Genomic DNA, 17,432 nt, shown 5'->3' on the forward strand with positions numbered 1-17,432 from the left:
TCGCCGGATGTCAGCTTTCAGCCCCCATACAAGCTACCACACGGACGATTGTCCGTGTGGTCTCAGCTTGCGGGAGCTGCCGGGGCGTGCGGACCTGCCTTCGATGGTCGACGACCATCGAATGCAGGGGGCAGCTCCCACCATGGTGGAGGCGTACGCCTCCACCATTTTTATGCGGATCGCCAGCCGTCCGTGTACGGACGGCCGTGGCGATCCGTAGGGTGGGCGTGGATTGGTTTGTGCGGCCGGAGCCCCGTGTGCGGCTCTGGCCGCACCAACCAGAATAAGGGCCTAATATATGTGTGAAATTGTAAGGAGATATTATATTCCACAGTAATAGTAATTATGGACAAATCCGTCCCTTAACAATACCTCTTGTGGAGGTGCTCCCCTGAGAGTAAATAAACATGCAAAAGTAGGAAAGAAAAAAGTACTCTCTCTTTGTGGGGGCACAACTTTTTAGTATAATTAAAACTTAACTTTTAATAGTATCTAATTATTGCAGAATAAAATGGACATACATGACAAAAAGATAACACAAACACACAAGGAGCATCTGATGTGCTCAAAAAAGGACCCACCTTGTGGGTAACCTGTAAGGTACACACGATCTTGAAGTAGCGATAATATCTTAGTATGCTTGGAAGAATAGGAGTGTCACACAGTAACAATGATTAATCTAGTCACGATTGCTTGTTAATGTGTACGTAAATCCTAGCAATTCTGTCTACCATACAATCTTGTATAGTGAATGAACGTAAATACCCACTAATATTGATATGTTACCAGTATTGTATTATTTGGAAACAAACACAATTCTGAAATTGATAGTGGTCATTATCATCAGCAGGTCTTATCTTCAACTGTTTACCAGATAGCAGATTCACACAGTAAATTACTTGGTCCGTGTATCAAATGAAAAATAGTTTCAAAAAGATTCAACCAGTAACCATTGCTTTGAACAGAAATCTGTCACGCTATGTCTAGCACAGGTAGACTGAATAATACAAATGATTCAAAACAGTAACCACTGCCTTGTACAGGAATCTCTTGACACACTATATCTAGCACAGGTAGGCTGAATAAAGCAAACTCCTATACTTCAAGGTTATAGCTGGGAAACATTTAAAATTAGAATCAAGATAAACAACCGGAGACCCTCGTGTATCAAAGAGAAAAGTGGTGCTAAAGTAGTAGCTCCCTCTGGGATAGGTCTGTCCTCAACAATTGGATCAGACTTGTTACCGTGACCGTATTTGAATCCCTTGGGAGTGGAGTAGAAGCTGGTAATATCTACTTTCCCGTTTGTGACCTGTTTTCATTACCCTGTTAGTCAGAAGACCATTGCAGGATTCATGCTGGTCCTCCTGGGATGAGTATATACCATATAGAATAAGTGCAAGATAGTCAGTGGTTGTCACTGTCCCCTTATCCGCACTGCTGCTACTCACTTGCCAGTAGCAGAGGTGAGGAGTGAGCGACGGGGCAGGGGGTGCAGTGACGCCCAAGAAGGATTGTACCAATTAGTTGTATAGGTGTGTGCCTATGTAGAGGCTACAATACACTATAGGGGTTTCCTTGTCACGGGTACGCTGCTGTCTCCCACTTACCTAGGCATTGGTGGGAGGTGAGCGATACCACTGTGACATGTGATACCCAGGGTTTAGCGGGAGAAGGTTCTGAAAACACGGCTTTAATAAGCGGTGTTCCAGGAGAGGAAAAAATATATAGTGAGGGCTCGGTTGCTACCTGACCAGAGGCTGTCTATCACGGGATTCCTCCTCCTGTAGCCTCCGTGTGACGGGCGTTCGATGTGCTCGCACTATGGCTCTAGAACCCCAGGGTGTATTCACTGGGTATGTGGTCTCTGGTGGCTCAGCCGGGTAAAGTCAGCGTCTGTCACATTCTCCTCCGGCTCCAGCGTGAGCCGCGTGTCGGGCAGTACCCCGGCTTGCAGTCAGTCAGTTCCTCCTCGTCACTGATCAGCTGTTAGGTGCAGCGGTGACGTGGGAGAGGGGGCGGTACGGGATTCCCCAGCCTGCACAGACGGCCGTTTCGCTATGGCGCTTCGTCAGTGTGACCCTGGGGTTCTAGAGCCATAGAGTCATTCACTATACAAGATTGTATGGTAGACAGAATTGCTAGGATTTACGTACACATTAACAAGCAATCGTGACTAGATTAATCATTGTTACTGTGTGACACTCCTATTCTTCCAAGCATACTAAGATATTATCGCTACTTCAAGATCGTGTGTACCTTACAGGTTACCCACAAGGTGGGTCCTTTTTTGAGCACATCAGATGCTCCTTGTGTGTTTGTGTTATCTTTTTGTCATGTATGTCCATTTTATTCTGCAATAATTAGATACTATTAAAAGTTAAGTTTTAATTATACTAAAAAGTTGTGCCCCCACAAAGAGAGAGTACTTTTTTCTTTCCTACTTTAGCATACATAAGTTGTAAGATGCAAATGAACACTACAATTATTATTGTAGTCTAACCGCAGACAATCTCCAGGTTAGAAAAGTTCACAAACATTGGGGCAGATGTATTAAGCCTGGTGAAGTAATAAAGTGGAGAGTGATAACACAGCAGCCAATCAGCTCCTTAATGAGAACACAGCCTGTAACTTGACAGGAGGTGATCGTCTGGCGCGTTATCACTTCACCAGGCTTAGTACATCTGCTTCATTGTTCCCAAATACCTAAAGGGGTGGACACAGGGTTCGATTACGGCTAATGGGTGATTTTGACTAAGCCGATTTTGGCTACATGCACACAGGGCCGGTGTAAGGCTTCTCAGCACCCTAGGCAAAACTTCAATCGACTTCCCCCACCCCCCAATACCTACTTTCCAGCCCCTTAAGGCATACCTGCCTAACATTCAAGAACAGCAGGGAGGCTCCCAAAAATTGGGTGGTCCTCCAAGCCCCCCAGGAAGGTGGGAAAGTCCCCTGCTTTCTCTGGAGGCCTCCCGCACCCACAACAGATTACAAGGAGGAGGGGGCAGCAAAGTACTGAAGTATGTCTCAAGGTAGAGTATGGAGGTGAGGTCTTAGAAGTTCCACACCCGCCACCTGCATTAAGTACAGTACATCAAGGATCCTTAATTTTTTGATAGGCAGACTAGATGGCGTCCCCCAGATCCTGGCGCCCTAGGCAGTTGCCTAACGGTAGAGACGGCCCTGCATGCACACAAGTGATTTTGACTAAGTGCAATTTGGACGTAGGCCAAATACACTGTGGGGGTGATTTTGATGGTCTTGCTAAGAGGCGAAAAAATTAACTGCTTAGCGAGCCATGTAAACGCCACCCACACGAATGCTCGCCCCCCACCACCGTCTCCCCTCACAGCCAATGCCAGCGCTGCAGCAGTAATCATTCGATAGTCGACGACCAGCGCATGATTTCTCCTGCCTTCTCAAATAAAAGTCAGTCTGAACGCCCGAGTTCCCCAAGGAAGACAGGGCGGGCGGCTGATGTCCGCACCCACCCCGCATACTCATGTGAACGCCCAGCATTTTGATGGCGACGCCCATAAAATGCTGGATGTTCCCATGGCTCAGCGCCGCCACTTACCCTCCGTCCCCTCTGGTGAGTGATCAAATGTCCATGGCCATTTGCAGTCAGGGTTTGCACATGCGCATACCCCGACCATCAGGGCATGGGCTGAATTCGGATCACGAGTGATCCAGAATCTGCCCCTGTGTAGGGCTTAGTCAAATTTGCCTTGTCTGCACAGTCTGTTTTGCCAGTCGTTAGAGATGCTGCAGGGCGGCAAATCGCTATCACGCGCAGGGGAAAAAGGGTTAGACCGCAGCTAACTCGCTAGACAATCTTGACTATATAGTTAAAATTGTCTGCCAAATCTCACCAGGTTTACACAGCTTTTACCCCATTAACACCAGAAGCAAAATTACCAGGTTAAAGATTTCACCCCGGGAATTTGCTGAAAAATCCTGTTTTTTCTTTAGTGTAAAAGGGTCAATCTGGGTCTTAAATCGGGATTTAAATCCTGGATTGACCCTCTCACACCAAAGAAAAACCGGGGTTTTCCAGCAACTTCCCCAGAATTTAGGACAGACTGCACACTAGGGCGGAGTGAAAAAACTGAAATTGAGAAATTCAAAATCGGCTAGTGTGGGAAAGTTGTGACTTGACCTGAATAAGAAACGTGCAAAAGCATTTTGATCTGAGTCAACATCTTCTGTTCTGGCAAGAGGCCTAAAGTTTCAAAGTGACTGACTGGCGGGAGAAAAAATCCCTAATAATTGACCGATTTTCATGGTCACAATTGTGAATATTGTGTGTTTTCTCCTGAACGTGTTTATAATAGAAGAAGCACAAATACTCTAAATGGAATTTCATTGACACTGTGTGAAATATAACACTGCATAATAGCCCTTAATCAGACCTGATCGCAGTACAAATTTGTTCTCAAAATGGGCAAAACAAATGCTGCATTGCAGGTGGGGCAGATGTAACGTGCTGAGAGAGTTCAATTTGGGTGGGGTGTGTTGAAACTGAAATCTAAATTGCAGCAGGTATTTACCCTGCACAGAAACAAAATAACTCAACACAAATCTAAAGGTGGCCATACATCTACAGATCGATTGTCAGATCTGGCTGGTTGGAACAAATACCTGGTAATATCTGAATGACAGTTTTTGGCAGTTTTCCAGCATTTCAAAGCAAAGTGCTCTCATCCATTACCAGTATTTTGTTCCAAACAGACAGATCGGACAATAAATCTGTAGATGTATGGCCACATTAACTCCCTCTGCACATGTTACATCTGCCCCACCTGCAGCTGCATTACAGCATATAATTATGCCAAAGATAAGCCAATATATTAACAGTTAAATACATTATGCTGTAATAAGTATTGCTGATCAATCCTGCCTAGCAGGGCTGTCTTTTTGTATGGGCTTAATGGGCACTTGCCCAGGGGCCCCAGGCGTATAAGGGCTGTATGTTGATAGCTGAGGATCCCCTTTTTCCAGGGATACCAAAATTTTGAAAATCGGCCCTGGGGAACTGCAGATATCCAACTTCAAAGCAGCAGTCCACATCCGACCTGTTAATTACAATTTCCAGTCATATTTCTCAGGTTCTCTCTGACACTAGCGGCTTGTCTCTATCATGCCCAGAACCAGAGATATCAGCCTTCAAGCAGCCGGTCCCTGCTCCAGCTCCAAACGTCTGGTGTAGTTTTATATTTTTGTCAATGGATTGCTCTGGCTCCTGATCTCTGATACCCAAGTTCCCAGCACCTCCTGAAAGTTGGGACTCTAGGTTTTTATACTAGGCTAAGAAATCTATTTCCAGATAATGGCGATATCTGCAGTCAAACAAGCTGCCCTTCCACCGGAAAATGACGAATATTAAGCCCACTCCATTATCCAACCGTCCCCTGTGTATAAAACACCCCCTACCTCCCTGGAAGTCATTTACAAGGGACCCTTCATACAGCTCAGTGCCCCCTTCCACACGTTAGTGTTCACCCTCCCACCACCTGTGCAGTAAAGGAGTAATTAGCAGAAGTTATTGCTCCAGGTCCTACATGTTGAATGGAAGATAGAGCACCCCCTGCCACCCATGGGACATCAAAGCTGCTGCTGATACCACCCCCCACCCCTAGGAGGGGAGAATGGGTAAGGGCCCCAGTGCATTGCTTTGCCCAGGTGCCCACACTGCTGTTAAGACGGCCCTGAACACAGTGATTGGCATATATGTACTGCTGGACACCACTCATAGAATGATTAACCTGTTATTTTTTGAATCAATGTTCTTGTTTTTTTCCCCCTAAACATTAGATGTATTTGTTTATTTACAGTTTCTTATATAGCTCAGCAGATTCCTTTATGCTTTACAATAGTAGACAGTGATAAAACAAACTGGGTAATGACAGACAGACTTGGGGGTTAGAGGGCCCTGCTGCAAGCTTACAATTTATTACATCATAATACACTTCAACGTATTTAACAGTTAATATATTGGCTTATCTTTGGCATAATTATATGCTGTAATGCAGCCCAATCATGTTCCCAGTATAGGGGATGCAACATTGTTTTTCTGTCAATAAACAGAAGTGATATGTAAAATGATACATTAGACAGTTTACACTTACTTGTAATACTTATTGTAACAGTTACTGTTTTTCAATAACAGCCTGCAACAGTTATTTCTTATTTATATACACAGGATTGTCTATCTTTGTATATGCACTGCAAAGAGAGCAGCATAAATCCAATTTCATGTATTTCAGTGACACTGTGTGAAATATAACACTGCATAATGGCCCTTAATCAGACCTGATCGCAGTACAAATTTGTTCTCAAAATGGGCAAAAAAATGCTGGACTGCAGGTGGGGCAGATGTAACATGTGCAGAGAGATTTAAGGTGGCCATACATCTACAGATTTATTGTCCGATCTGTCTGGTTGAAACAAAATCCTGGTAAAAGATGAGAGCAAATGACAGTTGACCATTTGCTTTGAAATGCTGAAAAACTGTCATTCAGATATTACCAGCTGTTTGTTCCAACCGGCCCAATCTGACAATCGATCTGTAGATGTATGGCCACCTTTAGATTTGTGTGAGTTATTTTGTTTCTGTGCAAGGTAAATACCGGCTGCATTATTTTTACACTGTAATTTAGATTTCAGTTTCAACACACCCCACCCAAATTTAACTCTCTCAGCACGTTACATCTGCCCCACCTGCAATGCAGCATTTGTTTTGCCCATTTTGAGAACAAATTTGTACTGGGATCAGGTCTGATTAAGGGCTATTATGCAGTGTTATATTTCACACAGTGTCACTGAAATTCCATTTAGAGTATTTGTGCTTCTTCTATTATAAACACGTTCAGGAGAAAACACACAATATTCACAATTGTGACCATGAAAATGGGTCAATTATTAGGGATTTTTTCTCCCACCAAAGTCATTCACTTTTCACTAGGACAAGCTCGTACTGTTTTTTACTATGCTAAAGTATATTAATGAACCACTTTAAGACATCCTGACATAATTATAACTAGATCGGAGCATCTTCATAGTTTTCGTCATTTACACCAAAAAAGTGAAACTTCAGGCCTCTTGCCAGAACAGAAGATGTTGACTCAGATCAAAATGCTTTTGCACGTTTCTTATTCAAGTCAAGTCACAACTTTTCCACACTAGCTGATTTTGAATTTCTCAATTTCAGTTTTTTCACTCCGCCCTACTGCACACCCACCCGGGTAATTGCCGGGCAGGTGTTATGAAAGGGGTATACATTAACATATAAACAGATCTTAAAGATACTACTAACGCAATAAGTCATTTCACCTTGTTTGCAAGTAGTATACAGGGCACAAGATCACCATTTGGCAATGTCACTTTACTGTCCAAGTCATTTTTCCACATCTGGCAGCTTCTGAAGGAGTCGGAATTGGTGAGATCAAACATTATTACACATGCAGAGGCCTGTTTATAATACAGCCTTGTCATAGAAGTGAATCTCTCCTGACCTGCGGATTACAAATATAGACAAAATGGCCTATGAAAAGCAAAGGTGCATACAAAGTCTTCATGTTGCACAAGCACAATACATTACATATAGCTACAACTATCACCATTATTCATTGCTAGTTTAGCATACCATGATAGAATTTGTACTGCTATCATTAATATAGTCTTCATTATAGCACCCTGCATCTCATTAAACCTGTGCAGTTTCTCTTCCCTGCCTGGGGTGTCGCTCTGCTGTGGAGCTTCTAGCACAGGTCTGGTCTGCATATTAGTACTGATACACAGACCACCCTGTGTAGGAGACCCACAGCAGAGAGTCTGAAACTGGTAGGACCCTGCATTTTTTACCGTTTCCAAAAACCGTTTTTTTTGGAAACGGTAAAATCACTCTGCACCTTTCAGACCCTACATATTACAGTTTTAAACGGTTTAAATAAATAAATAAATAATAATTAAAAAAAAAAAAAAAAACGGCAAAATACCGTTTTTTTTAGTGCGGTCTGAAAGGGGCATCCGTTGTAATGTGAGAGATCCATACATCCCTATTTTGCAGAGACGTCACTATTCTTATCAGAACTGGCAATTAAACATAAGACATTTTTAGTATTTATGCAAGAGCCAATATGAGTTTTAAATTACAGTAGGATTCATACATAATATAACGAAAATTATAATTTCAAAATTCTTCAAAAATAAACAGATTACAAAATAATAATTGTGCACATATATAAAGAAGTGATATGAGTGAATTATGGTGTTAATTCACCCAGCTGCGAATTCATGCGGCGGCTGCCTTTTGATATATTGCACATGTGTGTGGCCCATAGTACGAATGCGCAAGGCTGTCCTGCAATGAAATCCTGCTACTTTTTCTATTGGTTAGCTGTTGGCAAGGTTATGGACAGGAAGTCGGCGTCTCTGCGTAGAAACCGGATGTTTAGTGGAAGTGCTGAGAAAACCGCTAGGCGTGCCTAAGAAAATGTTGGGAATGTCCAGGAAAATGGTAGGGTGCCCAAGCGTTTTAGGGGAGGGTGTGTGACATCAGCTCCATGCGGTATATTACTGTTTTAACCACACTGTCAAGTAAGTCTCTGGCTACTCTGAGCCCACAATGATTTGTGCCCAGTGTAAAAAAAAAATTAAATAAAATCTGTCGATGGTGAGCCTGTTACGATGGGTTTAGGACATTTTCACTTGGATGCGATAAGATTTGTAGCCCTACACATGCGTTCCCACAGCGAGTTCGCACACATTAATACAGAAGGCAGGATTTCACTCTAGCGGGGCAGCGGTTTAACGGAACACAGCAAAGTTGTGGCCTTTCGATGAATTAGGCCCTAGATTCATACAGTGTGTACACACACACACACACAGCAATATAGCATACATCTAGCCTCCTTTTGAGTTAAACAGCCTTTTTAGTGGTGTGACTGGCATTTTTACGGTGACTTCTTCCAGTAAAACACACCTTATTTGCTCAACGAAGCAGGAACAGGACACACAAGCAACTTCTGCTGGTTAGAGTGGCCATTCTTCTGCATAACAGCTTCATGCCCCAAAACAGTTTGTCAAGATTCTAGTGGTAGAAAACTCTGGAATCTTCCATTAAATTGGTTCCTGCTGCCTCCTACAGTATGCAGAATTGTTCTTTACTATGTTACACAGGACTTGTCACTGCATCGACTGTATTTGATGGGCTTGCTTACTGACCACTTATGTCTTTGATGCGGTTCCCAGAGGGCAGAGTTATTCCATGGTTTATGGAAATGTCCTGTGATACGGGGCTTCTAGACTCAGGTGTGGAGATACACCACACAAAATTTGGTATTGCGATGTTACTGACCCCAGAGTGGGCGATATTTGGCATTATGCCTGAAGGTACTAGTTGTGTTCATTGTAGCACCCGCTATCTTTGAAAACCCATGCAGTTCCTGATCCCTGCCTGGGGTGTCGCTGTCTGTTGTGGTGTTTCGAGAACATGTCTGGTCTGCATATCAGTGCTGATATACAGACCACACTGTGCTAGAAGCACTACAACAGACAGCGACACCCCAGGCAGGGAAGAGGAACTGCATGGGTTTTCAAAGATAGCGGGTGCTAGAATGAACACTAGGTACTAGTGTGACACAGGGGGTCCGCAAACTGTTGATTATTGTATCCGCGGTTGCTAAGAAATGTATTTGACTGGTTTGGCTGCATCCCACAGCTCCTCCGTTCTCTTTTTTTCTAAATAAAGGACACCAGATTTTTTAAAATTAAGTGGTTAGGGCAGGGGTTCCCAATCTTTTTTTAATAACGGCACCCTAGAGTATAAGAATTTTTTTTTGCGGCACCCCCAGGGCAAAATTATTTTAATTAGATTGGATTTATATGCGATTCTTAGGGTCAGTTATAGGGAAAAGGTCAGGAATTGCTTCTGTTTGTACACATTTTATGATTGACAGCCACCAGTACTGGCTTTGCTTATAAATAATTAACCATTAATAATTTGAGTTGGTCCTGGACTACCAACCCAGGGCACCCCTGCATGTGTCCCGAGGCACCCCAGGGAGCCACGGCGCACAGTTTGGGAACCCCTGGGTTAGGGGCATCTTTGCTGAAAGATCCAATGAAAACTTCTTTAACATGTGGGAAAGTTACATTGATTCTCAACCCCATGCTATAAAGGCTCAGATATGGTGATGCTTCCAGAATACATTTTGGTATGAGACTTGTATGTGTATGCAAGATGCCCCGATTTCCATTGACACAATTCAGCATTAGTATCTTACGTTTTTATTTGGGAATGGCCATTATGGGAATATTGGTTTGGATGTGGATCTAGACCCGCCATGCTATGATATATGTATTTGTATCTTCTCTCTTTTATTTACTATGTCTTTTTGTTCAAAGACCTTTGCCCTATTATTGCATTGTTAGAATATACTTTGGTATTTTGATAATTATTTGTTCATATATTGTATTCTGTACACAAACTATTTGTATTTAAATTTTATTTTTATGCTTCAATAAAAAGTTTTTTGTTGTTTTGCTTTATAAAAAAATTCCAGTAGAAGAAATTATGACAGTTCAGAACCCTGCTGAGTTTAACTAAGAGGGAACAGCTGTGAGTCCTCTTTTTCTGAAAGTGGTTTTCATTTTAAAGTATTTTTTTCATCACAAATGAAAGTTAGACAACATTGGGTTGTATTCAACTGGATAGAACATTGTGGGATAATACAGTGCATGAGCTCTGTGCAGGGAAATCTTGCATAATGGGCGGAAATGTGCGCAGCTGCAGATCATTCTAGAGGTGCCCACAGACGCATCGATCCCGGCGTGCGTTCTGTGCTTAACTAGCACACATTGCATCGCATCGTATGCCTTGTGCATGCGATGCGATAGAAAGCTAGTACAAAAAGTATGTGCAGCACATACTTTTTGTACTGTGCGATGAGGTGCCGCGGGAGCGCGCACCCCATCGCATAGCATCGCCGGGATCGGTGCGTGTGTGGGCACCTTAGGTTCCAGAAGCACCTAACACTAAATTGAATACACGCTAAAGTTTAGATAAAATGTTGTATTTGTTTGGCAAAGGTCACCTTGCAGGTTTGGTAAAGTGGGTTAGGGTTACAGTAGGTTTGGGATGAGGCTAGGTTTGATCTTACTAAAGCTGAATACATACTGGAGCGATCCACTTGGAAAGGAAATATCCGCAAGATAGTGGGTATCTGCGTGCTACAGTAGTTCTTAGCAATACTGTATCTTCTAGTCAGAAGAGCTGCATGGCCAACCAGACTATAGTGCATTGTTCTATTTTGCACCGCAGTAAGGATATGTCGGACAGGTATCCACTCTAATGTGTACCCAGCTTTTCTCATAGATTATTACGGTACTTATATGTTAGTTGGGCGCCCACTAATCTATTTGCTTAGATTTCCGCTACGCTCACCACTTTTCGGGCTCGGTGCGCTCACCACACTATATAAAATCAACTCCATGCCGACATGGATAGTGGGGGTATGAGCGTACTAACTATAGTGGGCGCCCGACTAAAATATAAGTACCATTATTACTTTTGGAAGTATTTAAAAGCAGGATTGTTTTTTTTTTTATACAAGTAAACCCAGGGCTTCCAGTATGTATGATAATGGGAAGCCCAATACATATCCTAGTGGTGCAGTCTCACTGGATATAAATAAACCAGTGATGCACAGGGGGGAATTTACTAAGATGGGATGTTGCTATGGGCAACCAATCAGATACTTTTATCATTTAGAACAGTGATTTTCAACCTTTTTACCTTGCGGCACACTAAATAAGATTTTAAAATTGCCAAGGCACACCATGAGATCCCCACAGGGCAAAACACATTGGCCCCCACAGGTAAAAAACAAACCTATTGCCCCCCCATATAAAAAACAATCACACTGGTCCCCACAGGTAACACAAATAAAATACATTGGCCCTTTAAATGAAAAGAAGAGACCAGTAAATAACATTTGAACTGGTGTTGGCTGTAAACTGGTTTGGGCATCTCCAGATCTGGGGGAACACTTGAGAACAGCTCAAGGCACACTAGTGTGCCACGGCACAGTGGTTGAAAAACACTGATCTAGAAGGTGCTAAAGGAATAAGAAGTGGATTCTGATTGGTTGCCCATAGCTACATCCCATGTGAAATAGATCTCCTGTCTTCGTAAATTTCCCTCACATTGGCTAGAGATTTGGGCACAGTCTGGAATGCAGTGTCTAAATGCGGGCAGAGCTACAGTAGGGTTAGCTGTGGATGGCGCAGACAGCAGCACTGCAGCCCCCAAGCACGAAAATATGCAGGTAGGATGAGGGAAGCAGTAGGCATCTATTTAAAAGGCAAAAATAAAACGTTTTGTTTATAGCAAAAACAAATATCTTCATTGCAGAAAAGGGAGACTACAAATTTCAGGAACAAAACATGCCAGAATTAGATTGGGCTTTCTTATTGCACTCTGGGGATCTAATTCAGTCAGATACAATGTTCACATCCACAACAGATACAATGTCAATGATCAAATCCCATATAAAATCACCCAACGCATGCATTCCACAGTGTCTGGGTGCAGAGTTGCATCGTACCTGCAACAGAATAGGCATTCCTGGGTGTGTCCAAATGGATGCAACAAAGATTTTCCATCTAATGGGTGTGTTCTGTGGGTGTCCAAGGAATAGTTGCTGCTTCAGACACATACATTATATATATATATATATATATATATATATATATATATATATATATATATATATATATATATATATATATATATATATATATATATACATACATACATACATACATACATACATACATACACACACACACACACACACATACATACACACATTTTTTTTTTTTTTTTTTACTGTAGGACGAGCACAAATAAATAAAGGGTGATAAAAGCAGCTCTTACAAGCATGCATGACATCTCATCTGTCCCCATTCCAGCCACATCAAAGCCATCCAGGAAGAGGTCTCTTCACTGTGCCCGTACCAAGATCAACTAAATAATCGGAGCCAGTGATAGGCCCAAATAGGTCTCAGGATCATGGGATTATATTAAACCATGTCCAAGGAGGACTAAGGCGGTCTTCAGCTATTCTAGACTGGCAATCATGGTTACCCTATGGGTTATTCTGGTGATAACAACTGAAGGCGTGTGTTGTAATGTTCCAAGGTTGTATTGTACAATACATGCTTAGATGTGCCATCTTAGCATCAAAGTACATTATCCAAAGAAACATTTACAATGTTACAAAATATGAGCCGCATCCAGCTGAGTTTGTCCATACCTTATGTTTTACAGGGTTTATCGGTTATCTTAGCTCATAGACATAATCAGGAAACAAGACCATAGGATTTGATCACTATAGTTTCAGCTGCTATACTGTTGGGATAGTGGCACAATAATGGAGCAGCAGAGATGTTCTAACCATGCTACCCACACCCCTGTTATACCTACCCTATCCAGTGTCTAATGGTAGCATAGAGGTCATGATGAGGGAATTTATTCTCCCCTTCTACCTTGGGTAAACCTTGGTCCTGGGGTCAATCACTACTTTGCATGTCAGTTACTTCAGCCAACAACTTAGCAAATTACTCATAGCAATAATCATACACACAATGGTACTATAAAATATGAGATAAAGCAGTAGTCTCCAACCTTAATTGAGCGTGAGTTTTGCAAGACAAAATAAACCTCCCGAAGAGCTAATAAAATTGCCCAATACCCCTGATACTATGCCACACACTATAATGCCCCTGACACATTATGCCACAGACCACAATGCCTATGATACTACGTTGCACAGCATAATGCCCCCAACACACTACGTTGCACACTATAATGGCCCTGACTCAGAGGCGTAATTACTACCTTCTGGGCCCCATAGCAACATTTTTAAAGGGCCCCCCACCACAGGAGGAGAGGGGGACAGGTGTGTGTGTGTGTGTGAGTGTGAGAGGAGGGAGATAGAGAGAGATTATATGGAAGGGGCCGAGGTGTAAAGGGGAGGTTGTAGCAGAATAGAGGGAGAAAAAGAGGAGAGACATGGTGGGGAGGGAGTAAATGAGAGGAGGTGGAGAGAGACAGACAAACAAACAGACAGACAAACAAACAGACAGACAGACAGAGACAGAGAGAGTCAGAGACAGAGAGAGTCAGAGACAGAGAGAGTCAGAGACAGAGAGAGTCAGAGACAGAGAGAGTCAGAGACAGTCAGAGAGAGAGAGACAGAGAGAGAGAGAGAGACAGAGAGAGTCAGAGAGAGAGTCAGAGAGAGAGAGAGTCAGAGAGAGAGTCAGAGAGAGAGACAGACATACAGAGAGAGAGAGACAGAGACAGACAGACAGTCAGAGACAGAGAGAGAGATTAAGAGAGAGAGTCAGAGAGTCAGAGACAGACAGAGAGAGAGAGACAGAGACATACAGACAGACAGACAGAGAGAGAGACAGACAGAGAGAGAGAGAGCAGGGAAGAAAATTAGGAGGGGGCACCTGCATCGCTTTTTTTTTTTCTCCTATTCACATCCTCTCCCCTCCGACCCACAGTTAACCCTGTCCCCCCCTTACCAGTTTAACTCATGCTGTCAGTACCGAGTCTTCCTGCACTGACAGCTCCGTGTCTCCTGTTTCCCAGGGCCAGGCATGCAGCACAGACAGCGTGTTTCACGCCGGGGCTGGTCACTAGATAGTGACGTCAGTCCCCGGCAGCATCAAAGAAGGGAGAGGGGGGAAGGCTGCAACAGCCAGACCACCACATTCCCCTTCATTATGTAGCGTGGGAGGGGGCAGAGGCACCACCAACACTGCCAAGCGAGCGGCACTAATAAGGAAAAAGGGTGCAGGGGCCTGGGCCCCATAGCAGCTGCATCCCCTGCACCCTCCATAGTTACGCCACTGCCCTGACTATTCTGCCACATACCACAATTCCCCTGACACCTAATGCATACCTCCCAACTTTGCCAGCGGACAAAAAGGAACTCCTGAACATGCCCAAAATTTTGGGGGGCACCGTTTTTTGTTGATGAGGGGGCATGGCCAGTGCTGTGCAAGCTGCTGGTCATGTCCCCAGCCCCTCTGCCTTCAACAGTAAGGCTTATAATAAAAATGTAAGTCACCTGCTTATTGCCAGGGGTCAATGATTGTTGTCAAGAGATAATGCTTGCTACCAGGGGTTAATGCTCATTGCCAAGGGGTCACTGCTTGCACACCTCAGTCATATTTCCCTCCACCCAGAAGGACAGATGCTAGAAGTCATATTTGACTTCTAGTGTCTGACAGGGTGCACAGCACTGCACCGTTACCCAGAATTCCCGGGAGTGCTCCGAAGCAAGGAGTGTGGGCCGGCAGGAGAAAGGCAGAAGAGTGCAGGGAAATGTGGCGGCAATGGGCAAACGGACATAGAACATAGAGCATTGGCCGAGCCACTCAGATGGCTCCGACAATCTACCGATAAGCTCACGAGCGAACGCTGCAAACCCTCTTCTTGCAACTATTACAATTGGGTTTGGCATGCCAGATCAATAGTGATGACATGGATCCAAGAATGCATGTGCTGCCATGCCAACAAAGGCAGCATGCTACTAACAGGTTACCCAGATTGGTCATTACAACTGTAAAGATTGCTGGCAAAACATAGATTGGGTGCAACTTACCTGCAATATCCCACAGCTGGAGTCTGACCACCTCTGTATCTGACCACTGCACAACCTTCAAAGCGAAATCCACTGCAGAATGAATTGTACATGTAAATAGACATTGACATAAAGATTGAGACATTACTATAATAACATAATTGAGTTCATCTAAGGCGTCATTAAATAATTTTGAAGTAGAGCAAAGCAGCTTGGAAAGATCACGGCCGCACCGAATGAATTAGAGGGGAAACCTCAGCACATTATACAGAAAAGTCTGAATAACCCACGAGGAAAAATAAAAGGAAGTAACTACTATGACACAAAAAATGGAAAGCATCTCATGATCACATTCATAACTATTGCGGTTTGTGAAATGAACACAATACTGTGCTATATGCATTATGGAATAAAATGTATACTTCTATGAAAGACAGGGGACTATCACTTGTAAATATAATAGTCATACAAATGTTAGTAGAAGGTCTGGCACTTTTGCCACAATACACTTTTGAAAAATCCCATTTGAGTGCCGCCTCTTCCAATATATATATATATATATATATATATATATATATATATATATATATATATATATATATATATATATATATATATATATATATATATATATATATATATATATATACACACACACACACACACACACACATATACATACTTGAAATCAGAAGCCAGCACATTCAAATGAACTCATGTGAAAAAAAGTCTTTTATATTCCAAAAGAATAAACATCTGGACAATCCATGCATTTCAACAGCCAAATGGTGCAATCAAGTGTAGAGCAATATCCATTATACAATACTTGAATCGCACATCATGGATGTCCAAGGTAGCTTATTCATGCCCGACGGCCGTTTCGGTGGTATCTCACCGTCGTCAGGAGCAGCTGAGATTTTTCAAGGAGCTTTATCAGCAAACTTAATCGCTATCAACGATGTTGAGGAGGACAAACAGCTGCTCCAGTCACCATGGGGTTTGTCCTCCTCAACATCGTTGATAACGATTACCTTTGCTGATAAAGCTCCTTGAAAAAGGTCCATGTAGGACCGAAACGTCGGGGCTACCTGTGGTAAAACCTGCTTGACTGACTGAAAAAGGAATGAAAAATAAAAAATTATTATTTGGATTTTTTACATATTTCTCTGGACTTGTTATTAGGCGAGTGCCTGACATTCCACAACCTTATAGGTGTGGATACTCCCTGGACTATAATTGGACGCACGTTCATCATGTGTATCCTTTGTCTAGCACCCCGTGTTATTAAAATTCAGTGTGAGTGTGGTCTACACACGGAACTATATATATATATATATATATATATATATATATATATATATATATATATATATATATATATATATATATATATATATATATATATATATATATATATATATATATATATATATATCTCTCATCTCTAACAATCTTGAAAAAACACTTTATTGACCTGTATAACCCCTAAAACAAGAAAGATATATTTATTATACAGGTTGAGTATCCCTTATCCAAAATGCTCGGGACCAGGAGAATTTTGGATAACTTATTATTCCTTATTTCAGAATATTTTAATATTTCAATGATATATTTTGAAATATCTTGCATTTATGCTGTATAAACAAATAAACCACATGAAATAAACACAAATATATTTTATTTGTTCCTTAAACAAAGGTTTGAAAACATGAAACAAAGTTTGTGTACTATTTCAGGTACTGAATTTGAATGCCAAGCAATCCTTTT

The 17,432-nt window shown here is 42.4% G+C and overlaps 1 protein-coding gene across 1 annotated transcript in view; it reads right to left on the reverse strand.

Annotated features, from left to right (window-relative positions):
• Positions 1 to 17,432, reverse strand: part of RAB29 (RAB29, member RAS oncogene family) — a 32,179-nt gene that overhangs the window by 7,670 nt on the left and 7,077 nt on the right. Inside the window, exons 2-3 of the mRNA XM_083173021.1 lie at positions 15,687 to 15,758; positions 7,336 to 7,517 (exon numbers count right to left, since the gene is read on the reverse strand). Coding sequence (XP_083029147.1) covers positions 7,336 to 7,517; positions 15,687 to 15,758 — 254 coding nt within the window. The remainder of the gene's footprint in view (positions 1 to 7,335; positions 7,518 to 15,686; positions 15,759 to 17,432) is intronic.

Source organism: Crinia signifera, chromosome 2 (genome assembly GCF_055691185.1).
Source record: "Crinia signifera chromosome 2, ASM5569118v1, whole genome shotgun sequence".
In the NCBI taxonomy this organism is placed as follows: Eukaryota; Metazoa; Chordata; class Amphibia; order Anura; family Myobatrachidae; genus Crinia; species Crinia signifera.